The sequence below is a fragment of the Schistocerca serialis genome, chromosome 2, assembly GCF_023864345.2.
Source record: "Schistocerca serialis cubense isolate TAMUIC-IGC-003099 chromosome 2, iqSchSeri2.2, whole genome shotgun sequence".
In the NCBI taxonomy this organism is placed as follows: domain Eukaryota; kingdom Metazoa; phylum Arthropoda; class Insecta; order Orthoptera; family Acrididae; genus Schistocerca; species Schistocerca serialis.
Genome location: NC_064639.1, coordinates 467399498 through 467412963, shown reverse-complemented (window position 1 = coordinate 467412963; position 13466 = coordinate 467399498). Strand labels below are relative to the sequence as shown.

At 40.8% G+C, this 13466-nt stretch overlaps 1 protein-coding gene across 1 annotated transcript in view; it reads left to right on the top strand.

Annotated features, from left to right (window-relative positions):
- Positions 1-13466, top strand: part of LOC126457380 (hydroxyacyl-coenzyme A dehydrogenase, mitochondrial-like) — a 48665-nt gene that overhangs the window by 14748 nt on the left and 20451 nt on the right. The window contains exons 3-5 of the mRNA XM_050093637.1: positions 2905-3063; positions 3207-3344; positions 6591-6753. Of these exons, the coding sequence (XP_049949594.1) occupies positions 2905-3063; positions 3207-3344; positions 6591-6753 (460 nt within the window). The remainder of the gene's footprint in view (positions 1-2904; positions 3064-3206; positions 3345-6590; positions 6754-13466) is intronic.

Sequence of the window (13466 nt, the reverse complement as noted above, 5' to 3'; positions counted from 1 at the left end):
CATACGTATACAGCCTTGCATTTGTCACCTATTCAGTCCTTATTAGGCATTTTGCACTTTCTGTCAATCTCATTTTTTTAGATGTCTGTAATCCCTTTCACTGGCTACATTTTTATATTTTGTCCTTTCATCAGTTATATTGAATATCTCCTTTGGTATCCAAGGATTTCTCCTAGGCTTTATCTTTTTAATTATTTGATCATCTGCTGCCTTCACTATTACATCTCTGAAAGCTACCCATGCTCTTTACACTGTAGTCCTGTCCCCTGTTCCAGTTAATCACTGCCTACTGCTCCCTTTGAACCTCTCAATAATCTCTGTTTCTTTCAATTTGTCCAGGTTCCATCTCCTTAATTTCCTACTCTTTGCAATTTCTCCAGTTTTAATCTACAGTTCATAACCAATAAGTTATGGTCAGAGTCCACATCTGCCATTGGAAATCTCACTGCTTTTAATATCTGGTCCCAAAATCTCTATCTTACCATTATACAGGGTGTATCAAAAAGAATTATCTGATTTAAAAAATCACAGTTATGTTTTTGAGATGTGTGCGTGAACAATATACTGTTAGAAAGAGCAAACTCTCAAGTTTTATATGGTTCCCACTAGGTAGTATCAGTGTGCACACACTTCAGTTCTAGTAAGAATGGTGTTGGCACAACAGAAAGCATTTGATGTTCTACATTTTCTGCAGTCCGGGTCAGTAATAACATTCAGCGTGACTTTCATACTAGGTATGGTGTGGATCCTCCTACAGCACAGAGCTTTAGACGATGGTGTGCACAATTCCAAGAAAGGTTGTTTGTGTAAAGGCAAATTGTTGGGCCATCCTCAAATATCTGGCACAGATGTTGAACACATCAAACATAGTTTCACAAGGAGTCTGCAGAAATCCATTTGCCATGCAGCTCGACAGTTCAACATTTGCCGATGTCTGTCTGGCATGTGTTGTGTCAACATTTACAAATGAAATCATAAAAATTCAGCTACTGCAAGCTCCTCGTGAAAGTGACAAACAACAACGAGTGTAGTTATGTAATTTAATTCTTCGCAAGGTGGAAGATGACAGTTTTCTTCCATGCTTAGTGTTTAGTGACAAGGACCATTTAAATGGAAAGGTGAACTGTCATAATGTGACAATATGGGGTACGGAACGACCACATGAAGTTGTTAAGACATGAGAGGGGCTCTCCAAAAATTTGTGTTTTGTGTAGCTTCATGGGAGAAGGTGTATGGTCCATTTTTCTTTGCTGAGAACACTGACCAGGAAGCACATACCTTTGTATGCTTGAGAACTTTCTCTACCCACAGTTGGAGACTGATTTGAATGACTTCATTTACCAACTGGATGGTGCACTACCACACTGGCATTTGGAAGTGGGGGAATTTTTAAATCAAAGGATTACAGAACAATGGATCAGTTGCACTGGACCAATTGATTCAGCCTTACATTACTGCCTCCAAGGTCACTGGACTTGACTGTATGTGACTATTTCTTGCGGGTGTTTATAAAAGATTCTGTTTGTGCCTCCATTACCAACAACAGTGAATGAACTGAGACATGCTCACTGCACTGCAGGAACAATTTGAATATCACATTGATATATTCTGTACATCTCAATGGGGGTGTATTGAAAACTATGAAATGGTATAAAAAAAAAATAAAAAAAATAATAAAAAAAAAAACTTTTAGCATTTCCTGTTCATTAAAAACAAAATTCATTGTATATGTTTCTTAGTTTCAGACATATAGACTTGCCAAATCTGATGATTGTTTTTGGTTCACCCTGTATAATAAATCTGAAACCTTCCAGTGTCGCCAGGTCTTTTCCACATACATACAGCCTTCTATCGTGTTTCTTAAACCAAGTGTTAGCAATGAGTAAATTATGCTCTGTGCAAAATTCTGCCAATTGGGCCCATTTTTCATTCCTTGCCACCTTTATAATTAAATTTTCCTCTCCCTTAACTATCTGAATGATTTATTTTGTCTTACCTTACATTCTTTCAATCTACATTATTATGAAAAGACAGATTGCTACTCATTGTAAAGATGACATGTTGAGTTGCGGACAGGCACAACAAAAGGATTGTTACACATTTAGCTTTTGGCCAGAGCACCTTCCTCAGGAAAGAGAACACACACATTCACACAAGCAAGCACACCTTGCACACAAGCCTCTCTGGCCAGAGCAGTCGGCAGTAGCAGTTGTGTATGAGATGTGCTTGTTTGTGTGAATGAGTGAGTCTGTTCTCTTTTCTGAAGAATGTCCTGACCAAAAGCTAAATGTGCCTCTCAGCAACTCTAACAAGTCATCTGAATGGTGAGTATTAGTCTATCCTTTACATAGTATTGTTGATATTTCCATCTGGACTGGCACTGTTTGACTCTTTCAATCTCTTCATCTGTGTTGTTCATTGGCAAATAAAGTTGTACTGCTGTGGTGAGTGTTGGGTTCATGTCTTTCTTGGCTACAATACTTCATTCACTATGCTGTTCACAGTACCTTACCTTTTCTTCTTCACTATTAGACACTTATTTGATTTTGTATTTAGAACCTTGTACTCACCTGAGCAGGAGTCTTGTTCCTCCTGCCACCAAACTTCACTAGTTCCCACTATATCCTCAATTTTTCTAGTCTACCTCCCTGATTAAGGGACTTAACATTCCACTCTCTGACCCACAGAATACCAAACACAGTTTCTTGCAATAGTACTAAAAATTATGAGGTACCATAACATTACAAAAATGTGAAAAAAGCGAAAAAGACCACTCATCGATAAAATTGCATGGTATAAAATACTTATTAGTTGTTAGTCTAGGCAAGATAAAGAGATTAAAGTTAAATAATGTAAAACTGCTAATTTTCATTTAATTTTTTAAGCTGAAAATTTTGGTTTTAGGATAATTCATCAGAAGCTGAGAAATTCATCAGCACGACCCTTGGTAGGATAAAGACATCAGTGGATCTACAAGGTGCTGTGAAAAACACAGATCTTGTTATAGAAGCTATTGTGGAAAATTTAGGGGCAAAACATAAACTTTTTTCAAGCATTGACAGTGTAAGTATTTGTCACTAAATTAGCAAATGCCACTATTAAAAAAGACTTATTAATATTATGCTGCAAGGCAAAGATAAATGTTCTCTCTCCATTGTTTGTTTTTCTGTGAAGCTATGTTCCCTAATACCTGGTTTAAATTATAGGTAGCCCCACAGCATACAATATTTGCATCTAATACATCATCACTGCCTATTGGAGACATTGCCTCTGTCACAAAAAGGAAAGACAGATTTGGAGGTCTCCACTTCTTTAATCCAGTACCAGTAATGAAGCTTCTAGAGGTAATTATTATTATAAAAATAAAGATGTGAGTGAATACAGAGTGAGTGTGTGTGTGTGTGTGTGTGTGTGTGTGTGTGTGTGTTTGTGTGTGTGTGTGTGCGTGCGTGCGTGCGTGCGTGGGGAGGGGGGGGGGGATGTCACTCCCTTGAATGGTCCTCTGTAGGGAATGAGTAGGACAGAGGCTCATTATTGAAGAAAACAACAGCTGCAGGCATTTGATGAAAAAGAACAAATGGACTTTCCCACCATGTGTTGGGGTACAGTTTACATGCCAGAAAGAGAAATCTTTTCTGTGGGCATATTATTTCTTTTGTAATGGCATCAGAATTTTACTTATATCAGAAAGATGTGGTAGCTCAGTGGATTGGAGCCAAACTACAATTGCAAAGGTTTAGGGTTCAATGTATTGTCAGCCATAGAATTTTTGTTTGTTACTTATCGTTTCTTTCATCTCTGGGAATGTATCAAAAACTCCTGACAGAAAGAGAGGGCACTCAGACTGATCCACTAATTTCAATTTCCCGTGCTTCCTGTCCAGGCAGATGAACCATGACCAAAATTGCAGTTCTCTCCGCTGTGTGACAGCAATAGCTCAGACACACAAGTGACTCTGTTTATGTGCCTCCATTACCAACAACAGTGAAAGAACTGAGACTTTGGATACCAGCAGCAGTGGAAGCTGTAACTCAGACATGCTCACTGCAGTGTGGGAACAATTTGAATACTGCATTGACATATGCTGTTCATCTCAAGGGAGGCGTATTGAAAACTGTTATAACAGAGAGAGTAAATTTTGCATGTAAGAAGTTTATAATAAACTGTTACACAGAAAGTATTAAGTTAACCAAATCAGAGGCCAATGGCAAGAAGGGAATTCAGACAGAGGTGAAAATACAAATACTTGGTAGACAGAAAACAAAATTAATAGAAACTAGTTCATGCCTTCCCCATTACACTTTTGATGGTTATTTCTACTTCTTTTGAGTCTGTCATTCATTCCCTCATTATCACACTGCCAAGTCACATTAATGTGACCACCTTTTGCAGTGTGAACCACTGAGAAACGGGCAGCAAGATAGCCTATGAGGTTCTGTAAGGTACCGACTGGGATGTGGAACTATGCCGACTCCATTGCCGTGGCCAACTGCACTAGGTTTCTCAGTTGAGGATCCATGGCGCAAGCAGCCTGATTGAGGTGGATTGGGTTTAAATCTTGGGAGCTTCATATTTTCGCGGCGCAAAGACTGATCCAGGAAATTTCGGATGTGCAGCCGTATAAATTTGACTTCTTCTAATATTTCGGCTAAATACCATCCAGCCATCTTCAAAGTGAGCCAAGGTCACTGAGTCATCTCAGCTCACTCTGAGGATAGCTGGATGGTACTCAGCCGAAATATTAGAAGAAGAAGAAGAAGAAGTCAAATTTTTGCAGCTGCACGCCCGAAATTTTATGAAAAATCTGGGGAGTTTGGTGGCCAGGAGAGTAGTGTAAACTCAACCTGGTGTTGAATGTGAAATTAAAAACACCTTTCAGCAGTCAATTTTCAACCTTATTTTATTGGGCAACCAGTTTCAGGTTTTACTACCGCATCTTCAGGCCCCTGACTGACGTTTAGGAATAATCTATCTCGCTTGTGATCAAAACGGGTCAGCAATACTGGCACACTGCAACAAATATCTACTAATACCAGTATTGCTGGCTCCTGTTTTGCTTACAAGCGAGGTAGATTATTCCCACATGTTGGTCAAGAGCCTGACGATGGCATAGTAAAGCGCTGAAACTGGTTGCCCAATAAAATAAGGTTGAAAATTGACGACTGAAAGGTGTTTAATTTGACATCCTCTACCGAACATCCAAATCCCGCAACCATCGCTAAAAAGATGGACATACAGAGACAACCTGGTGTTTGTCGAACCACGTGCATACTTTGTGGGCTGTGTGTGACAATGCACTGTCCTGATGGCAGAAGAAATCATGCTGAGGAAAAACACATTGCATATAGGGATGAACATGGTCCCCAAACAGAGATGCATACTTTTGTTGATGCGCTGTGCCTTCCAAAATGACGAGATCACTCAAGGAATGCCACGACAACATTCCCCAGACATAATGCTCCCTGCTCTGATCTGGGACACTTCCAATGATTGGTGCAGGATGTTGTCATCTTCCAGTGAAGTGTAAAATGTGATTCATCTGTCACCACTCAGTGGTTGTCCAGTTGCATATCAGCATGCAAATTCCAACCTCCGTTGCTGATGAACAATGATTAGCAGGAGTCATGAACCAGACACTTGCTGTGGAAGCCCATATGCAGCAGTTTTAGCTGAACGGTCACTGTTAGCAGACCCTTGGTTCATCTGGATGATAAGTTGCTTAACAGATGCACACCTATTTGCTTGTACACATCTCCGCAGCCATTGTTCACCCCTGTCTTCCATGGCCCATTATGCACCACATTTGCTTCATTGCTGGTTTTGGATAGAGCCATTTATCCATGCACAGTATACCTTAACCATGGTGGTACGCAAACCTCAAATGCCAGTGATCATGCCCTTCGAATGTCAGACAGATATCCATGTTTCTGCATTATGACAACAATTGCACCGTTTTTACGCACGACCCCCCCCCCCCCCCCCAAACATCCATTACATACCCTCCACTGCTAGGCTGCCAGGCTGCTAGGCTGTGAGTAGCAACTGCACATAGACATTGAACATAGGGGAAGCATCTTTAATGTAAGTGGACCATGTAGTTGATTTAATTAAGTAGTTCCTACTGTTGCTAATTTCCTTTTGGCTGCTTATGTATTAAGTATTTGTTTTAGACTTTAACTTTAGGGACTTGACAGATGCTACCTAACAGGTGAAGCTCTGAACAGAACATGCAGATATTCTGCTGGTCTTTTACCTGCCACTTCATCTCCTCTGGCACCCACCCACTTGTGCTTCTGTTACTGTTTGATGGCTGACTGTTAAACATATTCTCCATGTGTGTCTACAGTGTTGATAATATGTTTATCATGTTGATGATGAATTAATATATTTACTTGTCTCTTAGAAGATAAACAGCGATTCTGTTTTTTGCCAACTGTGTTTTAACACTGTCAGGTAAAATTCACATGCCAAAGAAAATAGTCCGTTGTCTGTAATTCTACATATATGTATTGCTCCTTGCTATGTACTTGTTTCTTAAAATTTTTCTCATAATGCTTGTTTTAAACTGTCATTCTTTTTTGGCCATGAAGGTTGTTCGTACACCAGAAACGTCTGATGATACTTACAACAAAATGATGGACTGGGGTAAAGCTCTTGGCAAAACAACTGTGACCTGTAAGGATACACCAGGATTCATTGTCAACAGGCTGTTAGTGCCTTACATTGCAGAATCGATCCGTATGCTGGAGAGAGGTAAGTAAATACATAGTTTGAAAGAATTCTGATATTTATACTGCAGTATTGTTTAAGTATAAGTATGCCTGTCTTTAACCATTTTTAATTAATTTTGCAATTTTGACAAAAAATATTTGCACTGGTTTTTACACTTGTAGAGGTGCATAAAACCACACTTAATGTGAAATATTACATTTTGTAATATTATTATTTAAAAAAATTTTGAATGTTGTTTAACAGGCAATGACACGACTGTAACACCATTCATATTCATCAAATTATTTAAGCAAAAACTGGTTCACACATCACAATTTAGAGTTTACAAGCCTATGCACAGCATTTTTTTTTTTTTTTTTTTTTTTTTTTTAAAAAAATTGAAAATTCAACTCTATTAGTAAAAATATGTGAAATGTGTCAACATGAAAATTTCATATATTTGTTTACATTTAATATATGTCAGTGTATATTGAATATTCTCCTTGTGAAACGTTGTTGTTGTGGTCGTCTTCAGTCCTGAGACTGGTTTGATGCAGCTCTCCATGCTACTCTATCCTGTGCAAGCTTCTTCATCTCCCAATACATACTGCAGCCTACATCCTTCTGAATCTGCTTAGTGTATTCATCTCTCCACACTGTCCTCCAATACTAAATTGGTGATCCCTTGATGCCTCAGAACATGTCCCACCAACCGATCCCTTCTTCTTGTCAAGTTGTGCCACAAACTCCTCTTCTCCCCAATCCTATTCAATACCTCCTCATTAGTTATGTGATCTACCCATTAAATCTTCAGCATTCTTCTGTAGCACCACATTTCGAAAGCCTCTATTCTCTTCTTGTCCAAACTATTTATCGTCCATGTTTCACTTCCATACATGGCTACACTCCATACAAATACTTTCAGAAATGACTTCCTGACACTTAACTCTATACTCGATGTTAACAAATTTCTCTTCTTCAGAAACGCTTTCCTTGCCATTGCCAGTCTACATTTTATATCCCCTCTACTTCAACCATCATCAGTTATTTTGTTCCCCAAATAGCAAGACTCCTTTACTACTTTAAGTGTCTCACTTCCTAATCTAATTCCCTCAGCATCACCCGACTTAATTTGACTACATTCCATTATCCTCATTTTGCTTTTGTTGATGTTCATCTTATATCCTCCCTTCAAAACACTGTCCATTCCATTCAACTGCTCTTCCAAGTCCTTTGCTACCTCTGACAGAATTACAATGTCATCGGCGAACCAAAAAGTTTTTATTTCTACTCCATGGATTTTAATACCTACTCCGAATTTTTCTTTTGTTTACTTTACTGCTTGCTCAATATACAGATCGACTAACATCGGGGAGAGGCTACAACCCTGTCTCACTCCCTTCCCAACCACTGCTTTCCTTTCATGTCCCTCAACTCTTATAACTGCCATCTGGTTTCTGTACAAATTGTAAATAGCCTTTCACTCCCTGTATTTTACCCCTGCCACCTTCAGAATTTGAAAGAGAGTATTCCAGTCAACATTGTCAAAAGCTTTCTCTAAGTCCACAAATGCTAGAAAAATAGGTTTGCCTTTCCTTAACCTTTCTTCTAAGATAAGTCGTAGGGTCAGTATTGCCTCACGTGTTCCCATATTTCTACGGAATCCAGACTGATCTTCCCCGAGGTCGGCTTCTACCAGTTTTTCCATTCGTCTGTAAAGAATTCGCGTTAGTATTTTGCAGCTGTGACTTATTAAACTGATAGTTCGGTAATTTTCACATCTGTCAACACCTGCTTTCTTTGGGATTGGAATTATTATATTCTTCTTGAAGTCTGAGGGTATTTCACCTGTCTCATACATCTTGCTCACCAGATGGTAGAGTTTTGTCAGGACTGGCTCTCCCAAGGTTTTTTGTCAGTAGTTCTAATGGAATGTTGTCTACTCCTGGGGGCCTTGTTTTGACTTAGGTCTTTCAGTGCTCTATCAAATTCTTCATGCAGTATCATATCTCCCATTTCATCTTCATCTACATCCTCTTCCCTTTCTATAACATTGCCCTCAAGTACATCGCCCTTGTATAGTCTTTCTATACACTCCTTCCACCTTTCTGCTTTCCCTTCTTTGCTTAGAACTGGGTTTCCATCTGAACTCTTGATATTCATACAAGTGGTTCTCTTTTCTCCAAAGGTCTCTTTAATTTTCCTTTAGGCAGTATCTTTCTTACCCCTAGTGAGATAAACCTCTACATCCTTACATTTGTCCTCTAGCCATCCCTGCTTAACCATTTTGGACTTCCTGTCGATCTCATTTTTGAGATGTTTGTATTTCTTTTTGCCTGCTTCATTTACTGCATTTTTATATTTTCTCCTTTCATCAATTAAATTCAGTATTTCTTCTGTCACCCAAGGATTTCCACTAGCCCTCATCTTTTTACCTACTTGGTCCTCTGCTGCCTTCACTATTTCATCCCTCAAAGCTACTCATTCTTCTTCTACTGTATTTCTTTCCCCCATTCTTGTCAATTGTTCGCTTATGCTCTTCCTGAAACTCTGTGCAATCTCTGGTTTAGTCAGTTTATACAGGTCCCGTCTCCTTAAATTCCCACCTTTTTGCAGTTTCTTCAGTTTTAATCTACAGGTCATAACCAATAGATCGTGGTCAGAGTCCACATCTGCCCCTGGGAATGTCTTACAATTTAAAACCTGGTTCCTAAATCTCTGTCTTATCATTATATAATCTGTCTGAAACCTGTCAGTATCTCCAGGCTTCTTCCATGTATACAACCTCCTTTTATGATTCTTGAACGAAGTGTTAGCTATGATTAAGTTGTGCTCTGTGCAAAATTCTAACAGGCGGCTTCCTCTTTAATTTCTTCCCCCCCAATCCATATTCACCTACTACATTTCCTTCTCTTCCTTTTCCTACTATCGAATTCCAGTCACCCATGACTATTAAATTTTCGTCTCCTTTAACTATCTGAATAATTTCTTTTATCTCATCATACATTTCTTCAATTTCTTCATCATGTGCTGAGCTAGTTGGCATATAGACTTGTACTACTGTCGTAGGCATGGGCTTCGTGTCTATCTTGGCCACAATAATGCGTTCACTATGTTGTTTGTAGTAGCTTACCCGAACTCCTATTTTTTGATTCATTATTAAATCTACTCCTGCATTATGATCATACGAAAAATTTATGAAGTATTATTCTTTCCCATGAAAGATGGAAATACTGATGCACTTTACACTTGGACCATCCAATGTTTGTAGTGAACTTGATGCACACTTTCATCTCCACAATATTTTCAGTTTTCAAAACCATCAAAACCCTCGTCCGTAACTGGAGCTACATGTACAATCGTTTTTGCTGAAGAAGTTCTTGGTAGCATTCCGGAACTTGGTCTTCCACTCTTCTTTTGAAAAGCTGATTCCCTCGACTTCCCCACATGCAATAGACATACAATACTAGCTTTAGGCTGCATGAGTGGAATCTTTGTAGTTCCCCTACATTAGATCATATGGCATCAATGGAGTAGCCATCCACCGACAATGGTTACAGACAGACACAGTAGACAATGGGTATGTACTCTCCTGGGGGGCTCACCACTCTGTGGTGAGTTCGCACTTGGCTACCAAGGGGCTCAGCCTTAACAGCACCTCTTTTCTTTCTGTGCTCCAGGTCTATCCTCCTGCTACTCTTTCTCCCCTCCCTTGGGGAACATGTCTTGGATTGTTTCGATAATGTGTTCCGAAGTTTCAATAGCTCGGCATCTAAACTGTCCCTTACCTGTTTCTTGGTTTCTCTTTGTTTCTTCTTACTCCCTGTGTGCTCCTGAAGGTCAGCCCACGTGTTTGACGCATAACAGATGACTGGTAATGCATAATTCCCAGCGCCGGATTGACAGGTATGGTTTGCACGTACTCCCTGACACAGACCAGGTCCAGGGAGAAGTGATTGCCTGAGCTGTTATCTTCTCTTTTGCCAACTGGTCCTTGTGTCAGAAGTAAAGGAGGTGTAATCTAAGGTGTGAACAGTCACTTAAGGTGGGTAAGCTCCCCCTCTAAGGTGGGTCCCAGTTGGAAGGAGCACACCATCGGAGATGCTGGCTATCAGGGGGGATTTTTTTGCAATAATCTAATCACCATCTGTGTCTGTCTGCTACATGTAAATGGAATGAGGCTAAGGATTCAAAAACTCTCCCATCTGCAATTCGGTTCCTCTTGCTCCCACGTACCGAAGGAGATCAGTCCTTTGCTACAGTTAAACAGCCAAATATGTTGCTTTCGGTTGTGATGCTCACGAGGGCAATTGTCCGCCTCCCTCCCCCTACTGTATCAGCTGTAATGGTGACCATGCCACCTCGTCCCATGAGTGTCCTGTAATCTCGATGAGTGGGCCATCCAGGAGATCGGGATGAAGGAAAAAGTACCCTACCCTGTAGCTCACAAGTTGTTGACTAGTCAAAAGCCCTGCATTTTACCATCTGGCATTTATAGTATCATTCTTGCTATGCCTCGCTTCATGAAGGACATGGCCATGCAGACTTGTGACCTCCAATTCAGTATTGCAGATGTGAAGTTGCCCAACATCATGCTAGCATCCCCATCTCCTCCTACAGCTGCAGAACAAGCCACAAAATTCTTCGTCCCTGGTGGAAAAATCAACTGCTACACAACCAGCAGAGCGGAAAGGACAAAAGGAATACTCCCACAAAGACTTTCTGCATTCCTCCAGCCAACAAACATCTGAGACTTCATCAGCCAACCATAAAAGCTCTCAGAAATCAAATGAAGGCAAACGGTCTTCTCCTTCTCCGAATTGGAGATCCTCTTCAACAGTGTCGCCGCGTTATAACCTTATCCGACCAACCACCAGTTCACCAGTGCACACTGCCTACCATTTTTCATTTACTAGTTCTTTTAACAGTTTCACTCCCTCTTCCATCGTGTGGGGCAACCCCTTAAGCTCTCTGGAACCAGGGTCCATTTGCCGATCTCTGGTCTTACCATAGCAGATAATGTCATTGTGGACCCTATTGCTATCTCCAACACTTTTGGTCACTGTTTGCAGAGATTTCGATCTCCACCCAGTATCACTAGGAAACGATTGGAGGTGGCATGGATGACATCCTTCTCCTCTCAGAATTGTGAATGCTACAATACTGTCTATAATGTGAGGGAGCTAGACCATTCTCTCACCTCATCCTGATCTTCTGCCCTGCTACTGGACCTTCCTCTTGCAGGCAAGCACTTTCTCCTTCATACATACAATCACATTTGGAGAGATGGCACATGTCTCAGATGCTGGTGTGACACTACTGTCATACACATACCTAAGTCCAGTAAGGACAAACACCTTCCTTCTAGCTATCACCCCATTTGTCTCACCGGCTGTGTTTGAAAGGTGATGGAAAATATGATTTGTTACTAGCCTCTGCGCAATGTGGATTTCAAGCACGCTGTTCTGCAGTAGACCATGTCATCATTTTGTCAACCCTGGTCATGAATGGCTTTCTGAGGAAATACCAGACTGTGGCCATGTTTTATAATTTGGAGGAAGCCTACAACACCTGCTGGAGGACAGGTATCCTCCGTATTCTATACACGGGGGCTTCCGAGGCCAGCTGACCTATTTCCTTCAGGAATTTTTAAAAAGACATAGTTTTCAAGGTACGTGTGGGTTTGGCCTTGTCGGATACCTTTTACCAGGAGAATGGGGTGCCTGAAGACTGTCCTGAGCATTGTCCTCATTGCTGTAACCATTAACACTATTATGGACTGTCTCCTACAAGGCAGTTTCCCGCCCCCTTTTCATCACCGACTTCGCCATCTATTGCAATTCTCCATTGACTTGTCTCCTGGAATGGCATCTTCAGCAATGCCTTGATTGCCTTTACCCATGGAGCATTGACAATGGCTTTCACTTTTCCTCTTACAAAACCATTTGTTTGGATTTCTAGCGGAACATTGGGTTTTTTCTGCCGTCTTTACATCTTCCATTCGCTAAAACTATGAAGTTCCTGGGGCATGCTTGATAGGAAACTTTATTGGTCCTCCTGCATTTCTTACCTGGCCGCCTGCTGTACCTGGTCCCTCAATGTCCTACATGTCCTCAGCAGTACTTCCTGGGGAGTGGATTGGACCAGCCTCTTCTGTTTGTACCAATCCCTTGTCCATTCGAAACTAGACTATGGGCGTTTCATTTATGCATCTGCACATCCATCCTTCTTATGCCATCTTAACATGCTCTCCCATCATGGTATATGTTTGGCACCCATCCTGTGCCCTCTTTTTCAATTACTCCCTTGACTGCCAGTATGGGGTGTGCCTTCTTTTCTGTTACCTCCTGGAGTTGGCTTTCATCTACTGCTCCAGCAACATAACTTCATGCTGCCTGCCACATACCAGGTGGGTGTGAACTCTTCACTACCTTGGCTTCGTGTGGCAGTCCATGTTCATCTTGAACTTCATTGGCTTCCCAAGGACGTTACTCTGGATTCGATCTATTGTTGTAAGTTTCTCAACCTTCCCATGCAACTTAGAGGTAGCATCTTCATGTATACTGATGGCTCTGTCATCATAGTGTTGGGTGTGCATTTGTGATTGGCACTGACCATTTTCAGTATTGGCTTCCAGAGCACTGCTCCATTTTTACAGCGGAGCTCTTCACCCTTTATCAAGCCATGCAGTACATCTGGCAACATAGGCTTTTCAATTGTCATATGCTCTGATTCTCTCAATGCCCTTCAGAGCC